We start from the raw sequence: 22,481 nt of genomic DNA on the forward strand, positions 1-22,481 counted from the left end.
ATCTAAGTGAATCTAAGTGTTGGACTCATTGAGAAGAAACTCTCATTTAAGTGTGTTTTAGAAGCTAAATGTTATATTAGGTGGTTTAAAAATACATCTTGGGCTGTTTTAAGCTGCTTTAAGTGAAACCGGGTGAATCTGCAGACAGAGGTTTTCTGGGTTCGTCTCTATCAGCAAAGTCAGAGCAGGCGAGAAAACAAAGTGAGGTCTGGGCGAAGGGATTAAGAGAAGAAGACGACGGCCCAGAGCAAAGAGCTGCTGCCGCCACGATTAGTTTTTTCTGAGGCGACTGATTCACATTAAAAAACCTATGAAACCATTTCTGTTCGGGTGCTGAGGACACACGAGAAAATAAGCAGACGATTCATTTTTCTCTAACTGTAGCAAAAAAATCTATACCAACAACCCATGTGCTTATTTTAGATTCATATGTGATTTCTGAGCGTATCGAGCATCTGTCTGGGTTAGAGGGTGAGGCGGGCGGCTCAGGAAATCGAACCTGATTCAGAAGCTTAAGTCTCAATGCCATCGTGAACCAGCAGCAGCACCTCGAGTCCTGAATCAGAAATGAATCCCTCTCAAAGTCCTGTGTTGTGTTTCTTTACACAAGTGTATTTAAATGTGTTCAGAAGTGATTCACAAGTGCCTGATGTGTTTGCATTAATGAATCACAAGTGACACTCCTTAACAACACAAGTGAAGGTTCATTAAGCTCCATTGTGTTGATGATTACTGTTCATAGGGTTTATATATATATATATATATATCTGTATATAGTCTGTAAAGTCGTGTTTATTAGTTCACATTCACTGCAGATAACCACAAACCTAACCCAGGATTTAAATTCTGAATACACAGAATATAAACTCAGTCAATGTTCGGTCCAAATCGATTATGTTTCCCTGCAGCTCTGATTTATTTCTGTATTTTATCGATATGTTATTGAAACAAACCCATTGAACGTCTGGTTGTCTTTATCTTCACTGCCTCCATCACACCGAGCAGTAAACACCAGAGAAGAATGAGCAGCATGAAGTGGAATTCATCTGCCGCCGGATATTCAGGTAGAATCTCACTCAAAAGCAAATATCTCCAGTTAAGGTCCGACCTCATCCCTCAAATATATAATGTATGAAAATTCACTATATCACAGGACGTTTATTTGAATTGGCACCAAATTGCATTACATCATTTGCATTTTGTTCATTTTATCAAAAGTGATGAATTAATTCTTAAGTTATAATAAATAAATCCTGGATCTGTTCCCTGATCCATCTGCATCCAAACATTTGTGGGCTCCTCCCCTGGGTCAAGCTCCACCCCCTTTTTGTCTACATACATATACTTATGCGTATGAGTATGAGCTTATTCTTTTGTGTTTTCTTTTGTTGTTGTCGAAGTGAATGAAGACAAACTATTGAAATCAATGCAACACATTGTCTGCGTTTGGTCCATTATCGAATTTGCAGAATATAAAATGTTACCAACAAGACTCGTAAGGTAAAAGTAATCGGCTCAAGACAAACATAACCAAGAATAAATAAACAACCCTAAATAATGAAGATAACAACTTGTGTACAGTTATAGCTCTGCCACATGAATCATGGAAATAATCAATAGAAATACATGTTACACATAATATTTAATACTAAATGTGAAGTGACAAATTACTGATGAAAATGCAAATAATCATATTCTGGTGTCAAATCCATTCTTCTTCCATCAAATGAAGACAGACAGATTGAAGAGCCACGAGAACGTCAACGTGCAGACACACAGTAAACTTCACGTGTTGTGTCTTTCACGTGTTGTGTCTTTTTGCGTGGACGGCTGCAGAGCGGCGGACACACATGAGCAGGATCTCCTTCTGCGTCTGAACGTCAATAATCTGAATTTATGTCACCATTTGGCCTGTCACGGGGCTTTTACTGGAGCTAAAAATCATAAACACTTTTACAATTTAATCAATATCCTGAAAGATGTGTTGCAGCGATGAGTGTTCCCTTTCTCCCGACACATAGGTGCCGAACACGCTGATACAACTTGAGCGTAATTTATGTGCTGAGCGGCTCCGCGTCGCCACTCGAGCTGTTCCATGTCCCTCGCTTGATTGAAAAGGAAAATACGATTTTTTCTGCAGCGCTCGTAATGAGATGCCCTGCACAGCAGCTGATAGTGTGCTCCAAAAAAAACAACAACAACAACAACGACACACAGCTAATGGCTGCAGTGATGAAGGAGGAGAGGATCAAACGCACAAGTGTGATTCTTCTTTCTCCCGAGCCAGGCAACACACTGCGTTCACCATCTTAAGTCTCATGAACACAAATTAAAATGAGCCCTGATTTGATGCGGTTCAAACAGAAATGCAAACACTGGGCAGAGTCACGCCTCAGAGCTTGAGTCACAGAGCGACCTGAAGGGAGCAGCAGTTTGTTGAGTGTGATTACAAAGTGGAGTTCAGGGAACGTCCCGACAAACCGACGGCTCCACCTGTGGCTGTTCTCCACCTCGTACGTACACACCGGGGATCCACCTGTAGCTCAGTTAGCCTCCGACTCTCCTCCGCACTCATTCTGGCAGATGCTGTTCGGTCAACAGCTATTTGCACCTGGAGTGGGAAGCTAGTGGGGCTGTTTACTGGGCCGGTGGGTGCATCCAGCCACAGCAGATGATGTTTGCAAACCAGTAGCAAACTGAAGGCCCTCGGTGGAGCAGATCTACCTCCGCCAAGGCCCAACCATCTCCTTATGAAAACTAGTGTAATTCTCTAGATCTGCACAGAATTGTAAATATCAAGGCCCTGAACATACCTGGGTCGAGGGATAAGAACAGAGGATGCTGCCTCATGTTAAGTCCTGTGAGACGAGTTTATGAATTTGTGAATATGGATTATACAAATACAATTGGACTGATTGATTCATCCAAGAGCTGTTCTCTCAAAAATCCACTCACCTTTTGAAAAACACACTTTCTTAAAGCGTTAGAATCAACTCGTTTTATTAAGTCACAAAGTTTAAAGATGACCAACTTCTGATCACACGTTAAATCCCGGGATTCCAGGATGAAAGTCCCCCCCCCCCCCCCCCCCCCCCTCTCTCTCTGTGATTGTGACTTCAGCTCATTTTGTTGGAGTCATTACCAGACAAGTTTGCCAGTTTGATGGCTAATGGATTTCCTGTGGATCACCTGTGCTCATATCTATCTCCCCCCAGTGCTAAACTGGTGAACTAGAGATGGCCTCCAGCATGTTTGGTGATGACTTCTCTACCTCAACCTCACGGGACTTCCTGACCTCTTTCTGCTATACAGTTGCATTATTAATTGTCGCATTGGAATAATTTGCGACATCCTGTCCTGTAACAGCAAATCAAAAAGAGAAATTAACATGATATGAGTATAAATAGCTGCTGGGTGATTCTTTTGACCGAGGAACAAATAGACATTGTGTTACAGCTGCTGACAGAAGTCCTGGCAGATTTTACATTTTTTTGTTATTTGTGTGCACAAAATAATAACTTGTTCCCACACAATAAATATCTTGTGCACAAAAGACAAATAACGTGTATGCTGCACACTTTGGTTACTTTGTGTGAAGCTCATGTTTGTGCAGCAAAGGATTTCCCTAGAAGAGCAGCAGGAATTTTATTACATGACATTCAGAGAAGAAAATAAGAGCAGAGTTCTCTCCATTGTGGTGCAAACAAGATATTTATCATGTGCAGAACAATTTAATATGTTGCGTGCACCAGATGAATAAATATCATCTGTCGGGAATTTAGAATGATTTTCTTTTACTGCTCATTTAAACGTTTCCCAACTGATTCTTGTCAGAGTGAGCGACCTGATTTTGGGAGGGAGGTTTTCTCTTTGTGTTTCTGCAGTTGGCCTCCAGCTCTCAGAGCTTTTTTCACCGCCGCCCATTTGACTTGACACTAAAGCCACTAAACCAAGGTGCTGCTAATCCCATGAATTAAGACCGTGCGCCTTAAAGAGAACAGAGCGTTCAATAAGGTCATTATGTTATTATTATAACGAGGCAGTTTGATGATGAGTAGGAAAAGGCCCCGGTGTTCCTGAACACCTCAATAATGACTCTGTTCCATTCAAGAGGCCCGGGTCATTAATATCATTATTTCCACCAGTGCTTCTCCTCACCTGCTTTCATTTCACACTGAACTCTGGAGACCTGGACTTTATTTGTTTAAAGTAAAGACTCAACTAAAACAGCTAATTGAACCACAACTTTTTCACATTTTTAATTAAACAAAGAACTTTTTTGTTCATAGATCTGTTAACAGGCTGCCGCTGGAAAGGCGGAACAAGCTGGTGATGAAATAAGAAAACCAGAGCATCTCATTTCAGTCTGTCTGTCTAAGTGGCTGATGAAGGACACAGTAGTTGACCTGGTCCTCAGAAGGACGTGGCCCCTGAATTGAGACACATATATGGTACTTCCTCCCCCTGTCCCCCTGACCCCTTGGCCTCCCTGGTATAAAATCTGCAGAAACCCCAGAGGAGTCGATGTGAGACCACAACAGGAGTTTCTAACCACAGACACATGCAGGAATGAAAACAACAAAAAGAAAACAAATATCACAAGATGAAAAAGTGGAGCCTCAGACATGGAAGACACCGAGGACGAGGTCAGCAGAGCTTCTGGTGATAAAAGCCTGAGATGAGCTGTAAACTAAAAACACATGGTGTCAGAAATGTCAGAAACCCACTGTTTCTGCCACTGAGGTTTAAAAATGCTCCTCTGGTCGGTTTGAATCCTCGTTCTTCTGAGTTCCTGCTTATCTCCAAAGTGACCACCTGTGCTTTGTAGCTCTGGGCCGGTCCCCCCAAATCCAAAATGGACGTTTACCTGCAGCAGTTTCACTCACAGAATGGTTAATGTGCCACAGCCTCTATGTTTTGACGTTTTTTTAACCTTCATATTTAATTCTTAATGTGTCGGTTGCTGAATCTTTCTGGCTGACAGGTAATACATATTAATGTGAATACATAGTGAATATTGTAATACGCTGCATAATACACACATCTGCTGCAGGCAGTTGACCCCTTGAAATGTGGAGGCCAGATTTTTTTATCTGATTTTGACATCGCTGAATATTCAGCCGTTTTTCTTTTTCTTGTTTATATACCAGTTTGTTTTTTGTAGATAAAAATCACTGAGCAGCATCGAGAAAACTGTAAAACAGATCTAACAATTAATTTATGTATTTACAAGGTTCTTGCTTTCAGTTTCTACTTTCAAATGATTTCCCCAGAATGCCTCAGTAATCAGAAGACGGGGGTATCTCGGCATTGTTATTACAAAAGGAAGAATTATTTCTTATGTATATCTATATTTCTTGTTTTTCCAATTTTGACTGAGCCTGCGGCCGATTTGCCAGAGCTCTGTTTTCAGAGAGCAGTTGCGGAGGCGCTGGGATGGTGGCAGCAGAGGGAGCTTGTTAAAATAACAACAGCTCCAGCTTTCATGGGAGAATGAGTCTGCTGATGGCTGAAGGCACGCTGAGCAAAGATCTACAGGGTTTGTGCGATGCCAGTGCCAAATGGACCTGCCCAGACCAGTATGGTGCAGTGGGAGTGAGAGGGTCCACGGACACAGCGAGGCTCCTTCTGCTCAGTGCAGCGTTATTTCCCCTGAAAGGTGTTTGACAAAATGACCGAAGCCATTTGAACGTATCCTGCATTTATCACAAAGCAACAACAACAAAAAGGAGTTTGATGATTTTGTGCAGAAAACAAAAGCAAACATCACTCAGCTTTTTCCAAAAAATAGATAAGAGATATTTTATTTTATTTAGGGTATAAACCAGTTGTCAGCACTGCTCTGGTTTACAATGGAGCCCCTTAATTTACATTAACAAGTAATGCACTTTAACTCAGTTCCGTGTGCATGTAGGGTTTGTCAAGTGTTGTTGAGAAGGAGTGTGGTGATCCATATTTCTAACTTTTAAAAGGAATGATAAATAAAGAAGTAGCTTTGTACGTGTGGCAAGTGAAGGCCACGCTACTCTCTGGTACACGGGACAATGATGGCTCCGATTACTGTCGCTGGTAATAAAGGGAACTGTGATATAAAGCCTCCGGTGGCTTGAGTGTGTGTAGCAGCTTGCATGTTAATCACATCTGCGTATTTAGCATTGATATAAATTTTGCCTAAACAATCTGCAATCTACTTGTGAAAGTAAAACACTGATCTTTTCTATGAAAGAAACACAGTTTATCGTCCTCGATGGCTCATTAATGTGAGTTTTAAGAGATAGTTTGTCATCCAGCCAGTTATTTATAATTTCCACCAGTTTTTGATATTTAAAATCATGGTTGATTTGGGATCTGGTGAAGAGCATGTACAGTAATTGATCTGATCTGGATTTAATACTAGTCTGAGTTTAGCGAGAGCATCTTGTCTGACTCAAAGGTCTAGAAAGACTAGTAAAGAAAGTTGTGTCAGTTCTTTGTCAATGGATTTGAATGCAGCTGTTAATGATTGATGCTCCTCTAGGTCATTTACATACAGTGAGGAAATAACAACATGAGAAATTAATTGGTTGTGCATGTTTGTTTCATTCTGGGTTTTCTTCATTTCAACGCTCGACGATTTACATTCCATCCGTTTTTATTGATTGAAACAAAGACAGGACTTTTTAAATAAAGGCTCCACCACGTTCAAGTCGAGACCTCGAATCCAGCACTCGTCGAGCTTGAATAGGAAAGCGTCTCAACCCGAGGACGTTGATTTCACTGCAGTCGTCCCACAATGCTTTGCAGCGCACCTCCAGGTGCCTCTGGATCACGAGCGTTCAATCTCCTTCAGTCCTGAATCGGCCCTCAGCATCAAATTTCATCCAATTTGAAGCAGACCGGCGTGAAAGGCAAATGATTACGATCGGCTCCGTTCAGACAGGCGTCTCTTTAAGGAGCGGCAGCAGAGTGTCAAACTTTGTGCTCCAGTGGGAGGGCGGCAGGGTCCAGTCCACACCGCTTCATCTGGACGGACAGATCGAACAGGTAGTCGTAGCATTCACACCTAAAAGTGAAGCAGTGTTTTAGATCAAAGTTTACACTCTTAGTCATGAACAAGGTCAGAGAGGTAAATAGCACCGGAGAGGGGGGTTGGGGGGGGGGGGGGGGGGGGGGGTTAATACTCACATGGTCTTGGCTTTCTCCCACGTCTCGCCCCAGACGTAAACTCCATGCCGGCGCACGAGGACCGCGCACGTATCTGGGAATTCCTCCATCGCTACAGCCATCCGATCTTTCAAGTCCTTCTCCTCGGGCGTATTTTCAATAATTGGCACCACCAGGGTTTCATCGTACCTGTGGAAGTGCAGCACACAAAAGATATAAACTACACCCGGGCTGGAAACTCTCTGAGACGTCAACGTTTGCCATTAGCTTTTAAAAGTGGAGTTAACGTTTCAGATAAAGACAATAATCAATCCTGAAATGAAGAGTGTAAATTCACTTTCTTTCTGAAGTGCAACAAGGCCTGTATTACACAGATCAACAGGTTTTATCCTGTTAGCTGGTGAGAAAAGTCAGGCAAGACAGGACATATTCCTGAGATGCCAACAAAGATCTTTTTATATAATCGTGTGCGTGTAAACACAAAACACTGTGTGATGAAATGTTCCTCTTCCCGCAGTTCACTGCTTGTACCCTGGTTATGCTTTTCTTAACCCAAATGAAGGTGATAACTCAGACGTGTGGATTTCCACAGCACAGATGGCAGCTGCCGAACTAGGACAAGATGGAAATGTCTCTGATCTTTGTACATTTACTTCACAATAGGGTCAGATGTTGTTATAGGACATTGTTTACTCCCCACGATCTGTATCGACCCTCGAGAGTTTGGGGCAGTGAGTGAATATGAACTTTGTACCATGGACACACTCCTCCACCACAGAACTGAACATTTCGATGACAGCCTCCATTACGTCATAATGACAAACTTTCCTAAAGCTCCACGTCACCGCTCCTCCCTCCCCTCATACGTACTGGTAGTTGGTACGGCCCGTGCCCTTACGGATCCCCTTGATCATCTCCTGGTGGGTGATCCTGAACTCTTTGCCAGGGTACAGCAGCGTGGCCATGACAGCAGCCTTGGAGTGGGTGTGTATCACCGCCTGAGCCCCTGGATTTTTTTTAACAAAGCAAAAGCAGATTTGGATTTTTTATTCCTATGTTATCTACAGGTGTGGGCTTTCTGAAATGATAATTGTAACAAGGCAAGAGATGACTGTGAATTAGAATGCCCACGGTGGGATCACGGCGGTGAAGTTCTCTGCTTTATTTTGTGGAAAGTAATATTACAAATTTATCCAAAAGACTAGAATCAGTGCTTTTTGCAGTTTTATGAACAAACAGACAAGTTTCAGGAAGTAAAGTCACAATCTCCTCTTCTGCTCCTGAGTTATGACGTTGAATACATTTTTTAAAATCATTCTTTTCTTCTCCAGAACATTAGGAGGTCTTTTTGAAATTAGAGGAAAACCTCATTTCCATTCAGCCTTTTAAATATCATATATTTAAACATAATTTTCTTTCTTTGTGCTGCACTAAGTCACTGATTTCATCTGAAAGGAAATAGGTGGGAGTCAGACTACTGGTCAGCTCCATCACCCACTGACTTCACACTGTGGTGCCTATGGGGGACATGGTGTATGACTCACCTCTCATTGTGTAGGCATTCATAAAGAGCGGCGTGCACTGGCTCTTCTTTAACTTCTTGGAGGGAGGCGGACAGCTGATGTCCCTCTCCTCCATGTCACACACAAACAGGTCTTCGGGCTGAGCAGCACAAATCAGAACAAAAGGTAGAAAATACTTCTCATTTAAAAACTGCTTGAATATGACTCAACGTCTCTGTCAAGCAGAGAAAGATTTCACAGTGTGGTAGTTGCTCACCTGTATTCTCTCCTTCTGGACCCCGGATGGTGCGATGTAGATGTGCTCGCTATGAGATACAGGACACACAACATGGTTGGTCTTCATATCAAGGAAAGGGACAGTAGAGTTGTTGTTTTGTGTTACATCTAAAATATGTTTTTGTGTTAAAAGGTTTAAAACGATGTCAAGCAAATTTGGCTCTGTATCAGTTTTACTCCTCGTCCATACTATCATGCCTGAAACGAATATCATGTGAGCACTACTGTACAGGGTCCTTTGGTTTATAAGTGCAGAAAGACTTAGGCTACGCATAATAGCTCGTCTCCTGCGCATGAAGGATTTACCTGCCCAACAGAACAGGTTCAGAAATGCTTGTTATTGATTATCCATGTTGCTGCCCTGATAGTCGTGGCTGAAAAGGAGGTCATGTGATGAGAGCCTGACGAATCAGTGAAGGCTACATCATGACCGAAAACACCCAATCAGCAAGGGGAGTGTCTTTGTTATTGTTTCCAAGCGTCTCAGATTTCTGCTGAAATGCAGCATCGAACCGAAACTTTGTTTAAGCAGCTCTAAAACTCCACAGAAGTGTGGAAACCAAGCGTATCCGCAGCAGAGTCGTTTGGATGTGGCCTTAATTTGGGGGTTTGAACTTTGGATGTACTATCCAGTTGCTCCAGTCTTTCTTGTTAAAATGTCTTGGAGTATGTCAGAGTGAGCCCCTATCAGAATACTCTACATTTCTAATATGCAACAATTGCAAAACTCTGGGGGGGTGGGGGGGGGAAGGGAGAATACAAATATCTCAGGATAACGAACAGGACCCATGCACTTAGAAGCCGCCCAATTTAGATGCGAATCTGGAAAGATGGTGAGATTCCAGAACAGGTCAGAGCGTCTTTTGTTTTCACCTCAAAGAAAATGTTTTGGCTTGTGCTGGCTTGAAACTCTCCAGCTATTGCAAAACCTGACAGAGTCACAAAAGCTTTTCTTTCCATAAACCGGGCCCAAAACTTTAAAGCACTTATTGTAAGTGATTCTTTGTATTTCTGATATTTTTCAGTGCTTTTTGTGGATCAGGCTCTGATCTTCCAATTTCTTGAAATATAAATTGAACATGCAATGTAAAAAACTGAAGTGACTCGTGTTGTGAGTCAGCTTCATCACTTTTCCTTAACAAGGTCTCGTCACTGTTGGAAAGTTGCGTTCTATAGCCGTGGCCAAACAAAACCACAATGAGAAAGAAGACTGAAATGAAAAGTATACTAACACTGCATTGCGATGTTTAACACACATGGACAATGATCATATTTTTAACTCAAGTCTTGAGCGGTTTAACACTTCCCCACAGAAAGTAGAGGATACAGTCACTGTACTCTTCTTTATCTCACAACAAACGCACCAGATAAAGGAGCAGCATATTGATTTTGAGTGCAAGTTCTGGTGAGGCTGCCTCCGGCTCTGACTCATCTCTGAGTCAAACCAAAGCAACTGCAGAAAAAAACTTAAAATGCAGAGCTGCACTCACTGAAAATATAAATACACTTATTTTTTTGGTGGAAAATGTTTGACAACACTCCCGGCTCTTCAGCTCACTGCAGCTAAACCATACAGCTCTTAGATTCCTGAGCACTATTAAACCTCATTAAATAAACATATACGTCTATTTGTGATTCATTGAAGCTCCCATTTATAAAACAGTTTACTAGCAGCCAGAAATTAGATATCTGAAAGTAGACCATTACAAACTTTTACATGATTGTTACAATACAATTTTCGATATAGTATGATTTTTATTAGTTAAGGGCCTATATATATATAATATGTATGTATTCTGTAGCTACATCCATGCTACAACGTTTTTGTTTTGCTTGTCATGACCAATCAGGAAGCAGCGCGTTATTTAACTAAAAATGGGGCCAGCAGTGTTTCCAAACTTCTCTGTTTTACACGCTTGAAAACTTTTGATTATTGTAGACGGTCGGTGTAGACGTAGCAACATTGATGTGTTTTCAAAGTAAAATGTAGTAGCCCCCTCAAATCGAAGTGCACAGAAGCTTGAAAGCCTGTGACTCTGCCTGCTGGTCTAACAAACCTTTTCAAACCCAGGCAGCTGCAGTACGAGCTCAGCCTTGTGCTACACACTCTACCTGCTAACAACTTGAGAATAATCATCAAACCCACGGCTCTTCTGAGAAATTATCATTTACAGAGATACAGTAGTGGAGTTGGGCAGATAACCGCTTATTTTCTATTGAAATCCAAAAGTATAATCATTCAACAAGATGAAAGAAATCACATGTTAGAGTGACAGAAGGTTTTTTCTTCTGTCAGAATGAAACAGCAGCCGTCAGTAAATCATATTTGGTTTCATCGTGAGATTTCACCAGGTTCCCCTGCAGGGCTGGAATAAAGGTCGGCCAGTCCCCATTTCAAGCAGGGGTTTGCTAATGGGTGGTGCCTTCTTTGTAGCTGCCATCCAAAATAACACAGTTCAAAGACGTTTGTAATAACCTGTCAAAGTCTTCAGTTTGAATTCGGCTTCATTGTGGCAAAACCGTGGCCTTCCATCTTCTCCCCCCAAATTTACACACATTGTCAGAACCAATAAAAGTGACCTCACATTAGCCCCCCCCCCCCCGAACTTGTATCAGCTTACAAAGTTTCTTTAAAAAAATTAACAAATCAACTGTCAACTTTATGCAAATTCATGAAACGATTGGAATACCAAGTAGTAATTTAACTGGAATAACAAGTGCATTTAGCGGCGTTTAAGCTGGAAACACAGTCACGGATAGATGTATGAATGAGTTTAATAAACATGTGCTGTTTATGATCCTGCGAATTATTCTGCAAAGACTTAATCTAGATACATACCCTCGTCTTATACTGATCCCTCCGCCCGTCCCCGTCACCCATCCCAGCTGGTAGAAGAGTCGACATAACTCCGGGATGAGCAGTCGCGGGTTCTCCAGGTCCTGGAACAGACGCACAATGTTATTAGCTTTATCACACTTTACATATACCAGTGTGTGTGTGTGTGTGTGTGTGTTACATATCCTGAAACATGTTTTCTAATTTCTCAATATGACAGACATGTGTCAAGTTCAGGTGTGTTTCCACAGCCTTGTTCAGACCTGGTATTATCATTTGGAAACATGACTTTGCTCGTCACATAAACTGTCACAGGGAGGTGTGGTGCACGGGTACAGCATGCGTGACTCATGACATGACGTATGAACTCTGCTACAGAAATTAAGTGTTCTTGTTTAAAACACATCACCGGCAGCTCTGGAATCTCACCGTCTTTCCAGATTGACATCCAAACTGGTGCCTTCTAGGGTCATGGCTCCTCTTTGTTATCCTGAGATATTTATATTATATGTTTCCCATACATTGATTTATTTGCCCACCACGATATCAACGTTGATTTTCAATTTCGTTCTTGCTAAAATCTAATTTCATTGAAGAGCTCCACGCAGCAAATTGATTCGCTCGGCCTCTCGTGCAGCTTAGGGGCTCTCTCTCTCTCTCTCTCTCTCTCTCCAACACACACGTCTTTATTTGCATACAGAGAGGAGAAATGATATCTGATCACAAGTGGTCACTCCAGATCAATATGACGACGCGTTTTAACGTCAGGTGTGAACGGAGGTACTTGGAGCTGCTCACATGTGATTGGATCCCCCCAGATGAATGTTAACACAAGGTGTGATCATCATGTCTCACACACATGCTGTTTTAAGTGTGTATCTGTCGTGCTGATGCTTGCCTGTTTCTCTGCGGCCCCTTGACCTTCATCTTGGAAGCCGTTGCCGGAGCCACACACAGACGACATCTCCTGTGAGAAAAACCGTTGACAACATTAATAACTTTTGAGAATGCCAAGAGAGATGTCTGGGAAAGGGTTGCAGCAACACAGGTTTTTTTTTTTTTTTTTGTCATTTGAGACTGAGGCTTAGGGCTCTTAAGTAAGGGGAAAACACGATTCTTTTTTTGTTGTTTTACTTCCTTCAGCTGATTCGTTCCCTGTTGGAATCAGACACTGTTGGAAAAACACATAATGGAATACATGATAATAATCAGCCGTTCCTTCCTTTTGTTCACCTCCCACACGTCAGTTAGCAAGAAGTGGTGTCTTCATTGCATGGAAGGATGATGACACGGATGATGGAAAGGATCATAAACTGATGTTCTGTTGGTGTGTTGAGGGAGTCAAGCAGTGTCTTCATTGTACTTATGAAATACATTGCTGTACAGTTAATAAACCTTGCCACCATCCTTTGTCCTTTTCTATAGAGCCAGCATATGTAAATATACAGATTATCAGCTGATTTGCCAATATCGAAACATCTTGTATCAACATCTTCCCTCTAAAATCCAGTATCGTTCAGCCTCCAGCGTTTTGTGTGTCAGTTTGAACAGGAAACACCAAAGTTTTTTTACTAGTTTTAAAACAAACAACGAGAATTTCACATAAATCAACAGTTTACCTGCGGGCTAGCTTGATGCAGAGACACCAGAGAGAACATTTAGTTTTATTTTATGTTATGTTTATTTATCGCTTGAAGGGACGGGTGGTGCTGCAGGAAACTGTACAAACAGACAGTCAGAGGGGTCCATTGAGGCGTGTTGACCGATAAATAGTGTTAGTTTGCTTTTTTGGAGTTTACAGTAAAGATGGACGTGTTTGGTGGAGGAGAATATGCTAACGTGAGCAGCCTGTGAGCTACACAGCTAGAATTCCCTCAGGAGCAGAACGGAGGAGCACAGGAGCTTTAACTAAAGCTGACAACTGATCGTTACTTATTTCACTTTGGTTCTGACGACAACGCAAAGTGATTAATGTCCGAATCCTTACTGTAAGAGGAAACAGTATATTATCGCCTTTTTGTAGCAGTAGCTTCTTCATTTTACTGTGAATCTGTCAACTTCACGTTTTAAATGCATCATGGGAAATCCCAGTTTCCCTTTATGAAGATGACAAATAAAGTACAAATAATTTAAACATGTTTTTCATGTAATTATGACTGGTATTTATACCCTCATGTATTTGACATGCTTCCTTCTTAACCTGATGTTTTATGACCCGTCTGTTTGTAACGTGCTGCCTTAGTAAAGCACTTTGTAACATATGTTTTGAAAACTGCTCTATAAATAAAGATTATTCGTTTTTTGGGATGGTACAGTGGACATAACTTTTGACATCTGAAGTTACTTAAATGTAACTGACTCTGGGTGACATTTAAAAAGTAGGACCTAGTCAGATAATGCAAAGATTAATTGATAATACCAAATAAATATTGTATCATGACAGTATCAAATTCGGTATTACCCAACACCTGCTCTCGGTGATGATATGTTAATCAGGGTGTTTTCCCAGATTCTGTTCTGCACGTAATTCAATCTGTTTCCTGCTTGTAGACTTTGTGGTTGCTTATTTGGAAAAACTTAACAAGTCAGCACCCGTACGCCAATCAATGTGTCATCCAACCGTAAACAGTAGAATGTCCAGAGTAAGGAACATGAAGCAGTGTTGATGTTACATAACTAACTAGTCCAGAGCTGCTGATGTCACTGATGTAAATGAGTATATATATATATATATATATACTCCATTCATTTCAACGAACTGGATCAATGTTGTTTTTACGGATGCAACATTTTAATATGGTGCATGTGGCAAACACTTTCACATTAAGTGCAATTACTTTAGATTAGAATACAAAAAAGGAGCTGAAAATACAGATATTCAACTAATTCATTCGGTTTTACTTAATATACCACATTTCTGGGGGTTTCTGGTTCTTAAATGAATTGACTACTTTAGCTAAATTTAATATGTTGCTTGATTTGATGCGAAGTATGTGAATCTGTGACCATCTTGGGGAACAAATTCAGAAGAACGAAGTGATTATAAAGTGTAATCTTCAATCAAATAGAAATAAATAAGTAAATGAAATAATTTGTCACCACCATCTCTCACCTATGGTCAAATTATGTAAATTAAATAAACTTAACTAGTTTTTCCTTTTAATATAATATGATCATACTTCCAATTTAGTTTCAATGGCACAAACATTAATTTGAGTTATTTTCTTGAGGGAGAAACTATTTATATATGTGTATATATATATATTTATATAAGTATTATGATGTAAATGACACTTGTTAATGTCATAAATAATACCAATGAATGTGCATTTTTGACTTAACAACATATAAACAAACTAAACCATAAAGTATAGATTAAAAAAGTTAACACAAGTAGCTGTTGTTGTTGACAGGGGGATACACTTGTTGTTGGATGTTTTATTTATAAGTTAAATCACAGAAGCTACGTCACACATCGTAAACTCTTCCCCGAGAAATACCGATAAAGCGTGAGAAGCGACGTATCGAAGAGGTTAGCTGGCTAGGTTAAGCTAGGCTAAGCTAGCTGGGTAGTTTGTTAGCTCGTACATTACAGCACGACGTTACGTTGTGGGCATGCTAGCTCATGCTAACGTTCACTCAGCTGTTGGATTAACTTTTAAAACAAAAAAACACACACTCGTGCCGCCGTCACGCTCACTGTGCAGCCGCGTGACGACGGTACACACAACTTCTTACCTTCCTCGTGGTGTAAATCCAGTGTGTGGTTAAAAGGAGCGACGTATTAACATGCTAGCGCTGCTGCTGCTAACGCTAGTGTTTATGCTAACGGCGCGTCGTCAATGTGCGACACACCCACGGGACTACAGTGTTGTGGGGAGAATGGTTCGTCCCCTGTAGATGGTGTCCATCCACGTGGACTCATCACTGTTAGATTGTGATTATGGGACCCGGGAAATAGTTGATTAGGATGAAAGTGAGGCTATAAACAGATGGTAAAAAGGCTGTTTGTTTATATATTTATATACATAAACCCTAAAAAATACAGGATTATGGTCCAGATCAGTCTCTGGCAGAGACGGCAATACCAGATTTGATATATTCAATAAAATACTTACATTTAATTTAATTTAGCTGACGCTTTTATCCAAAGTGATTTACCATAAGTGCATTCAACCATGAGGGTACAAACCCAGAACTACAAGAATCTAGAAAGTACACGTTTCTGCAAGAATGACAAATTACAAAGTGCTATAAGTAAGCGACATACAAGTACTACTAAAGCTCTACCTTTGTATTATTTATTTTATTCAAGGTATAGTGGGAAGAGGTGTGTTTTGAGATGGCGAAGGAAGATGTGTAGACGTTCTGTGGTCCTGATGTCACTGGGGAGCTCGTTCCACCATGTAGGAGCCAGGACAGCAAACAGGCAGGATTTTGTTAATGCTGGTGTGTATGGTTTGACCATATCCTGGATGTAGACAGCCACTGGTAACCAGTGAAGGGAGCGGAGGACCGGAGCAGTGTGAGTTAATTTAGGTTAAAGACCAGTGGAGCTGCAGTGGTCGGATGGCTCTAGCAGGTAGACCGGCCAGGAGGGAGTTGCATTAGTCGAGGCGTGAAGTGACAAGAGCCTGGACCAGAACCTGCACCAGAGCCTGGACCAGACCTTGCACCAGAGCCTGGACCAGACCCTGCACCAGAGCCTGGACCAGAACCTGCACCAGAGCCTGGACAAGAACCTGCACCAGAGCCGGGACCAGAGCCTGGACCAGAACCTGCACCAGAGCCTGGACCAGACCCTGCACCAGAGCCTGGACCAGAACCTGCGCCGCCTTCTGAGTGAGAAAGGGCACGTAGGCTCCTACTGTTGTGCAGCATGTATCGACAGGAACGGGTTGTTGCAGTAATGTTGGCAGTGAGGGACAGTTGACACCAAGGTTCCTAGCAGTCTGGGTGGTGGCTCCTAAGAAGTTGTCAAAGTTAACAGTCACGTCATGGGTGGAAGAGTCTTTCCAGTGAAGTAAAAGGAGTTCTCTCTTGGCACGGTTAAATTTAACCATTGAGAGACGTCAGTCAGACTTGCAGAGATCCGTGCTGCTGCCTGTGTTTCAGATTGTTTTGTCAGAATATTGCCAATACTTTCTTAAATCGGTACGTTGGTATATTATGTGTGAAGGAAAATCAGACGACACATACCCTCTGATAATAACAAGCAAACACAATTACATTAAATAAAAATGCTAAGTTTTTTCAAACGAGTGGAAAATCATTAAATAAGAGTCAAATAAATGAATTGTGAAATAATACGAAATAAGCATGCATAAAAACTAACCCTAACAATTTCACTATTATGATCAGTTATTACACAATATATAAACATTTTCAATCAAGTCCAAAAAGTAACTGAATGTATAGAATGGTAAAATAGAAGGATTCTGGAGCCTCATTACAAAAGTCACATTTGTTTCCAATATTTCTAACCACTTGGAAAGTTATAGATTTGTTGGTTATATATTGTCTAACATTTTAATGTGTCCTTTCATCTTATTGCTGATTCGGAATTGATATGGTGATATCTCTGCCCTATCTCTTTCAATCAGTACCTGTAAAAGTGTCCCAACACCAGATCAGGTTTGGCTGATATTCAAGTACAGGGAGACATATCGACAGGGGACACAAACACTAGACATGAAATGTGTGTTTTAAGTGTCGGCTAATCCTTACTTCTGTTCATACTGTACATATCACTGAATCATCTGTAGTGGACAATGTATTGAGATTATTCAGTATGAGAAGTATAATCATGTTGTATAAATATTCAATTTCGCCTAAATATAAAAATTCTCAAAAGAACAGAAGTAGAAGCAGGCTATACAAATATACTGACTTCTCTGTGTAAAGAAGAACAAAATCTGTGTATTTTAATTGCATTCTAAAAATAAAGTGAGGATGCTTTCCAGAATAATGAAAAAGTTGATCTTAATTAGCTTCATACAAAGTGCAGTGTCACCTCCAGTCCCCCAGGGGGGTCGTGTCTGGCAGGTGAGGAGGCTCCGAGCATCTTGGAGAACCTGCCACATTTTCTTCTGTGGATTCATTTGTCTCCTCTTGTAACTCAGACTGACTCCTCGATGTAGAGACCTGAGCTCTGCAGGCGTCTCAACCATCTGTTGCAGGACTCCCTGTCGCTGCAGAGGATTTATCTGATGAATGAATGATTTACAGACACCTAGCTTGTTTGGACTGCATGATGGATAAGAACCAGAACATCTTTATTAACTGAAACATGCACAAGGCTGTGAATACTCATTTTTGTTCTATATTTGCACATATAGATCCCATCACACTCTCAATACTGGTTTAAAGCTCAGTCTGGACCACTGGTCGCTCTCTCTGGTTAGATGCTGAACTGCAGTTTGTTGCTCTGCGACCTACTGTGATAAAATTAGAACTAAGTCTTACATCAAACTCTTTCATATCACCAGTGTGCAGCACTTCAACTCTGCTCAGTTGTGTGTAAAGCCTCGTCTGTGTGATAACATGCTGTTTGGGGGGGGGGTTCACATCACCCCTGCCAGCTGTTTTCCTCAAACTGAGATCACAGTAATGCAATTAGGGCTATCATCATAGTTTTTTTTAAAATCTACATTATGCATCTCTGCTCATTGACTTAATTAAACTTTCCGTTCTACATCAGACTTCATGTTGTAAAGTTTTACATCTCACTTATTTTATTTTGTAACCCTTTAATCCCTTTATAAAAACACAGACTACACTTTCACCAAAAGAAAACAGATGGACAAAGATGGTCAAGCATTTAAACAACTACTTTTAATTAATTGGATTGTACTTCCCTACGTGTGTGTGTGTGTGGGGGGGGGCTCTATATGAATACTGCAGCATGCTAATTGGGACTTGGTTATTTGGAGACTCTGAATCAACTGTAGGTGTGAATATGTGAGGAAATGGAAGCTCGTCTCTGTATGTTGGCCGTAATAGATGATGGATGGGTGGATGATTTCTTTTCGCCACGTGTTACTTAAAGCAATCTCATACCTTTTTAAATGATGTAAATTAACGAGCCCCTGTTCCCCTCCCCCCTTTTTTCTCCTAAATCAACCTTGTTATTGAGCCCAAGCTATCGAATATATGCAGTAAATAGACTATTTAATATGTCTGTTGTCATATAAACATTTACTGCATATGAAAATATGCATATTGATTAGTAAAACGCATGTTCCCTCATGTGGAAAACATCTCTGTGAACTGAGCGATTCAGCAGAAGAGCTGCCACCTGCACTTTGTGTTCCCTCCCTTTGCTTTCATCCAATATGGGTCAAACAGGAACAGACAAAAACAGCCTATACGTTTGACTTAGTGGTTTTACAAGCCATGACAATAATGTTATCTTCAATGCTAACTCCACAACTTTAAATATGTGATGATCGCAGATTTCAATATTCACCTGGAAACTGACTTCACACAAAAACAATGGGATTTTAGTTTCAGAACACAGGCGGCTGGGGAGAAGAGCTTTAATTCTTCATCTTGTTTGGCTGTTTGCGCTCAATTCAATTCCAAACAAGCCAGAAACACTTAAGAGATTTACTTTATAACACTTCTGCCTCTATCCAGAACATGCAGTCTCTTTGCTTTGAGGGACTTTACCGGGAATTGCTGACAAACACAGGTTGGGTGTGTGTGTGTGTGAAATTGGTTGAAACAGCTCAATCTTTGATAATATTACAGCATCTATATGATTATATCTATGGGCAGATGAATGGACTGCATACAGATTCATACAGTTCAACTTGAATCTTCTTTTCAATCATGTAAACAGTGTCAGACTCTAGGGATGGTGGTTGCCAGGCGGTCAGTCCACCACTTTGGAATTGACTTCAATATTGTATGTCACCAAATATCTAATGGATTTGATTTGCAATTAAAACTACAGATATAAATGGTCCCATGGGGGTGAACCCATATAACTTTAATTAATTAAGTAATTACATCCAGCAGCAGGTTAAAGGTTCATTTATATTTCAAAATCAATGGAATGAATCCGTTCAGAAATGTGGAGCACGCAGCCAATTCTGAGACAGTGAGGCTGATGACTTTCGAGGATTCTCTTACTTACTTTTACAATCTGGGGCTTTCATTAAGTAAACATATCATCCAGAGTGAAATATCAAATGTAATAAAAATGTGGTAAAGTTTTAAATAGAACACGGTAAATGTACATCTGAAAACAGCATATAAAAGACATGATGAAGCATTTCAGAGTGAACATGATGTCTCATAGTCATCCATACATCTACTCTCATATTTGTAATTTGATCAACAAGGAAAATAACATTTCAATCATTTATATGTGATAAAATTAAGATATTAAAGAAGCCCCCAGTGATGAAACCACTGCAGAGCACTTGGATTATACCATTTATACATGAATCAAAGTGAAACCATGATCGGGCAAGTAATGCAATCATATGTATGGCACATTATCAATACAGACATAAGTTTACGTGTCTATTCACGGATTGAAACAAATGCAAAATCGGCCCGTCCTGGTTATAATAGTTCCTCAAACCCTTGAGGCAGAATTCACTTGCAAACGAAAAGGAGTGGCACCTTTTGAATCGGGCTGCCTGCCATGTTTTGCCACGTCAAGTTTTGTCGGTGGTGTAAATAAATCCAGCCGAGCCAGATTTGAGATAAAGACGTCAGCATATTGGGCTCCGGCCTAATTACCTCAGCAGTTATAGCAACATGCAGACACAAACATTGGGTGTGTCCCAGAAGTGGTTTCCAGGTGGTTGAAGTGAGCAGGAAGTCATAGCTCCGGTGTTTTAATGCGTGTGTCAGAATCCAATGAGCTTGGCACTCTGATCAAAGTAAAGACACTTAGTCAAGTACCCCACTTTCGATCATTTGAAAAACTGGCACGGATCAAAACGCTTGTTGCCTCTTGTAGAAACACAGCTCTGCTTAATCCGCACAACACTTATTTACATGTGACTGTGAATTCAACGATTCAGCAGAAAAGCTGCCACCTGCACCGCGTTGTGTTCCCTCGCTGCGCCTTCACACAATGTGGGTCAAACAGGGATAGAGGTTCAAATGTCATCCAGGTAGAGGAAACACAAATACAGCTTGAGAGCAACTTTGACTCAGTGGTGACGGTTTGCAAGCCACAACAATGGTGTTAATTTGAATGCTAACTCGTTTATTATTGTACATGTTATGATTAGTTAAGGAACATTTTAATTCAGTTTATTCATATTTTGGAGGATTTTAAACCCATTGTCCAACATATTTTAATTCAGCTCTATCATTGTGCAATTTCTACTATGAAATTTCAGTTGTGCAGAAGAAATGAAAACATAGAATCAGATTAAATAGTGTAATGGTAAATGGTCTGTATTCTTAGAGAACTTTCATTTTCCACCCAAAATCACATTCACCAATTCGCACACTTTATGTTGTGCTTATTTTCCCTCAAAGCTGTCAGGGGACATTTGGGGCTCAGTATCCTCAGAGGACACTTTGGAATCCAGATTGGAGGAGCCGGAGATCGAACCACTGACCTTCTGGTTGGTGGACGACCCGCTCCTCAACCTCAGCCGACCATTAGGTGGATATTTGTCCACGGTGGTTTCTCTCGGTTATTCTTGGTGGTATTTACCTCCGGCTGCTTAGCTCAGTTGTCTGGGGATTTCAGGCACACTAACAATGGAGGCTGCTGTGAACCATGAGATCAGAGCGTGGCAGAGGGAGGGAGTCCACAGAGGCGGCTAATTGACCTGCACATCTACCTCCAAAGACCTTGTGTTCTGCTGCTTTGCAAAAGTTTGTCCATTCACACGTTTGATTATACATGAGCACAGAGAAACCACGGTGAGGTTGAACATGTGGAAGTCCTGAGGTGTGTGTGTGTGTGTGTGTGTGGGGCCACGCTCGAGTGTGTGTAGGGTCTTTTACTTTTAAATCACTTGAGAGAAAAGATGAACATCAAAGATTTTTTACTCGTACATTTGGAAACCGTCCAGCAGTGCTCATGTTCAGGCCGTGCTATTTGAAATTCAGGCTATTTCACTTTTCAAGATTTAAACGCACTGGAATATTTTTTGAAGAAAAAAGCCCCTGCACCAGTGGGGGGGGGGGGGGCTGATATCAAGGCTCGCTGCTGAAAAATGTAAAACACTCAACCAAAGAGAGTCCAGATATCTCAGAAAATGTAAAAGCAGCGGCTCAACTCGAAATGAGAATCCTGTCATCACTGATTCACCCTCATGTTATAGTTGAGAAGCCACTGAAGTTTGCAGGGTGATGAAACTCCTCGCCAGTTACAGCCTCCATCGTTACTCATTAGACTTCCCCCCCCAGAACACTGATGTTATGTTTCTGCACGAAAGTCCACAACAAATTTCCAGATAAAGCTGCTTCCACCCGACTATTCAAGAGGCGTTAGAGCTCAACAGTGACAAGTACGTATTACTGCGTTTTAAATGGTGTATAAATACACACAAAACTACAATATATTGCGTGTGCTGGAAGTTGTTGGAGAGGAATCAGCTGCAGTGTTTGTTTTTTTTAAACTTTTTTGGGGTTTCCAAACTTCCAGAGAATGTTATCTTTATAGTTCAGCAGAAAATAATTATCTCCTAGAATCAGAGCTGCTCTGAAAGTGGGCTCTACCA

General features: G+C 41.1%; 1 protein-coding gene across 1 annotated transcript; it reads right to left on the reverse strand.

Annotated features, from left to right (window-relative positions):
• Nucleotides 1–6,559: 6,559 nt before the first annotated feature.
• Nucleotides 6,560–15,652, reverse strand: LOC128441251 (methylthioribulose-1-phosphate dehydratase). The gene is made up of 8 exons (XM_053423753.1): nt 15,517–15,652; nt 12,677–12,745; nt 11,782–11,882; nt 8,923–8,971; nt 8,688–8,805; nt 8,014–8,149; nt 7,165–7,332; nt 6,560–7,042 (listed from the first exon to the last, which is right to left on the reverse strand). The coding sequence occupies exons 2-8, from the start codon at nt 12,740–12,742 to the stop codon at nt 6,949–6,951; spliced, it is 732 nt and encodes a 243-aa protein (XP_053279728.1). The 5' UTR covers nt 12,743–12,745; nt 15,517–15,652; the 3' UTR covers nt 6,560–6,948.
• Nucleotides 15,653–22,481: the final 6,829 nt, after the last annotated feature.

The sequence above is a fragment of the Pleuronectes platessa genome, chromosome 1 (assembly GCF_947347685.1).
Source record: "Pleuronectes platessa chromosome 1, fPlePla1.1, whole genome shotgun sequence".
Classification (NCBI taxonomy): Eukaryota; Metazoa; Chordata; class Actinopteri; order Pleuronectiformes; family Pleuronectidae; genus Pleuronectes; species Pleuronectes platessa.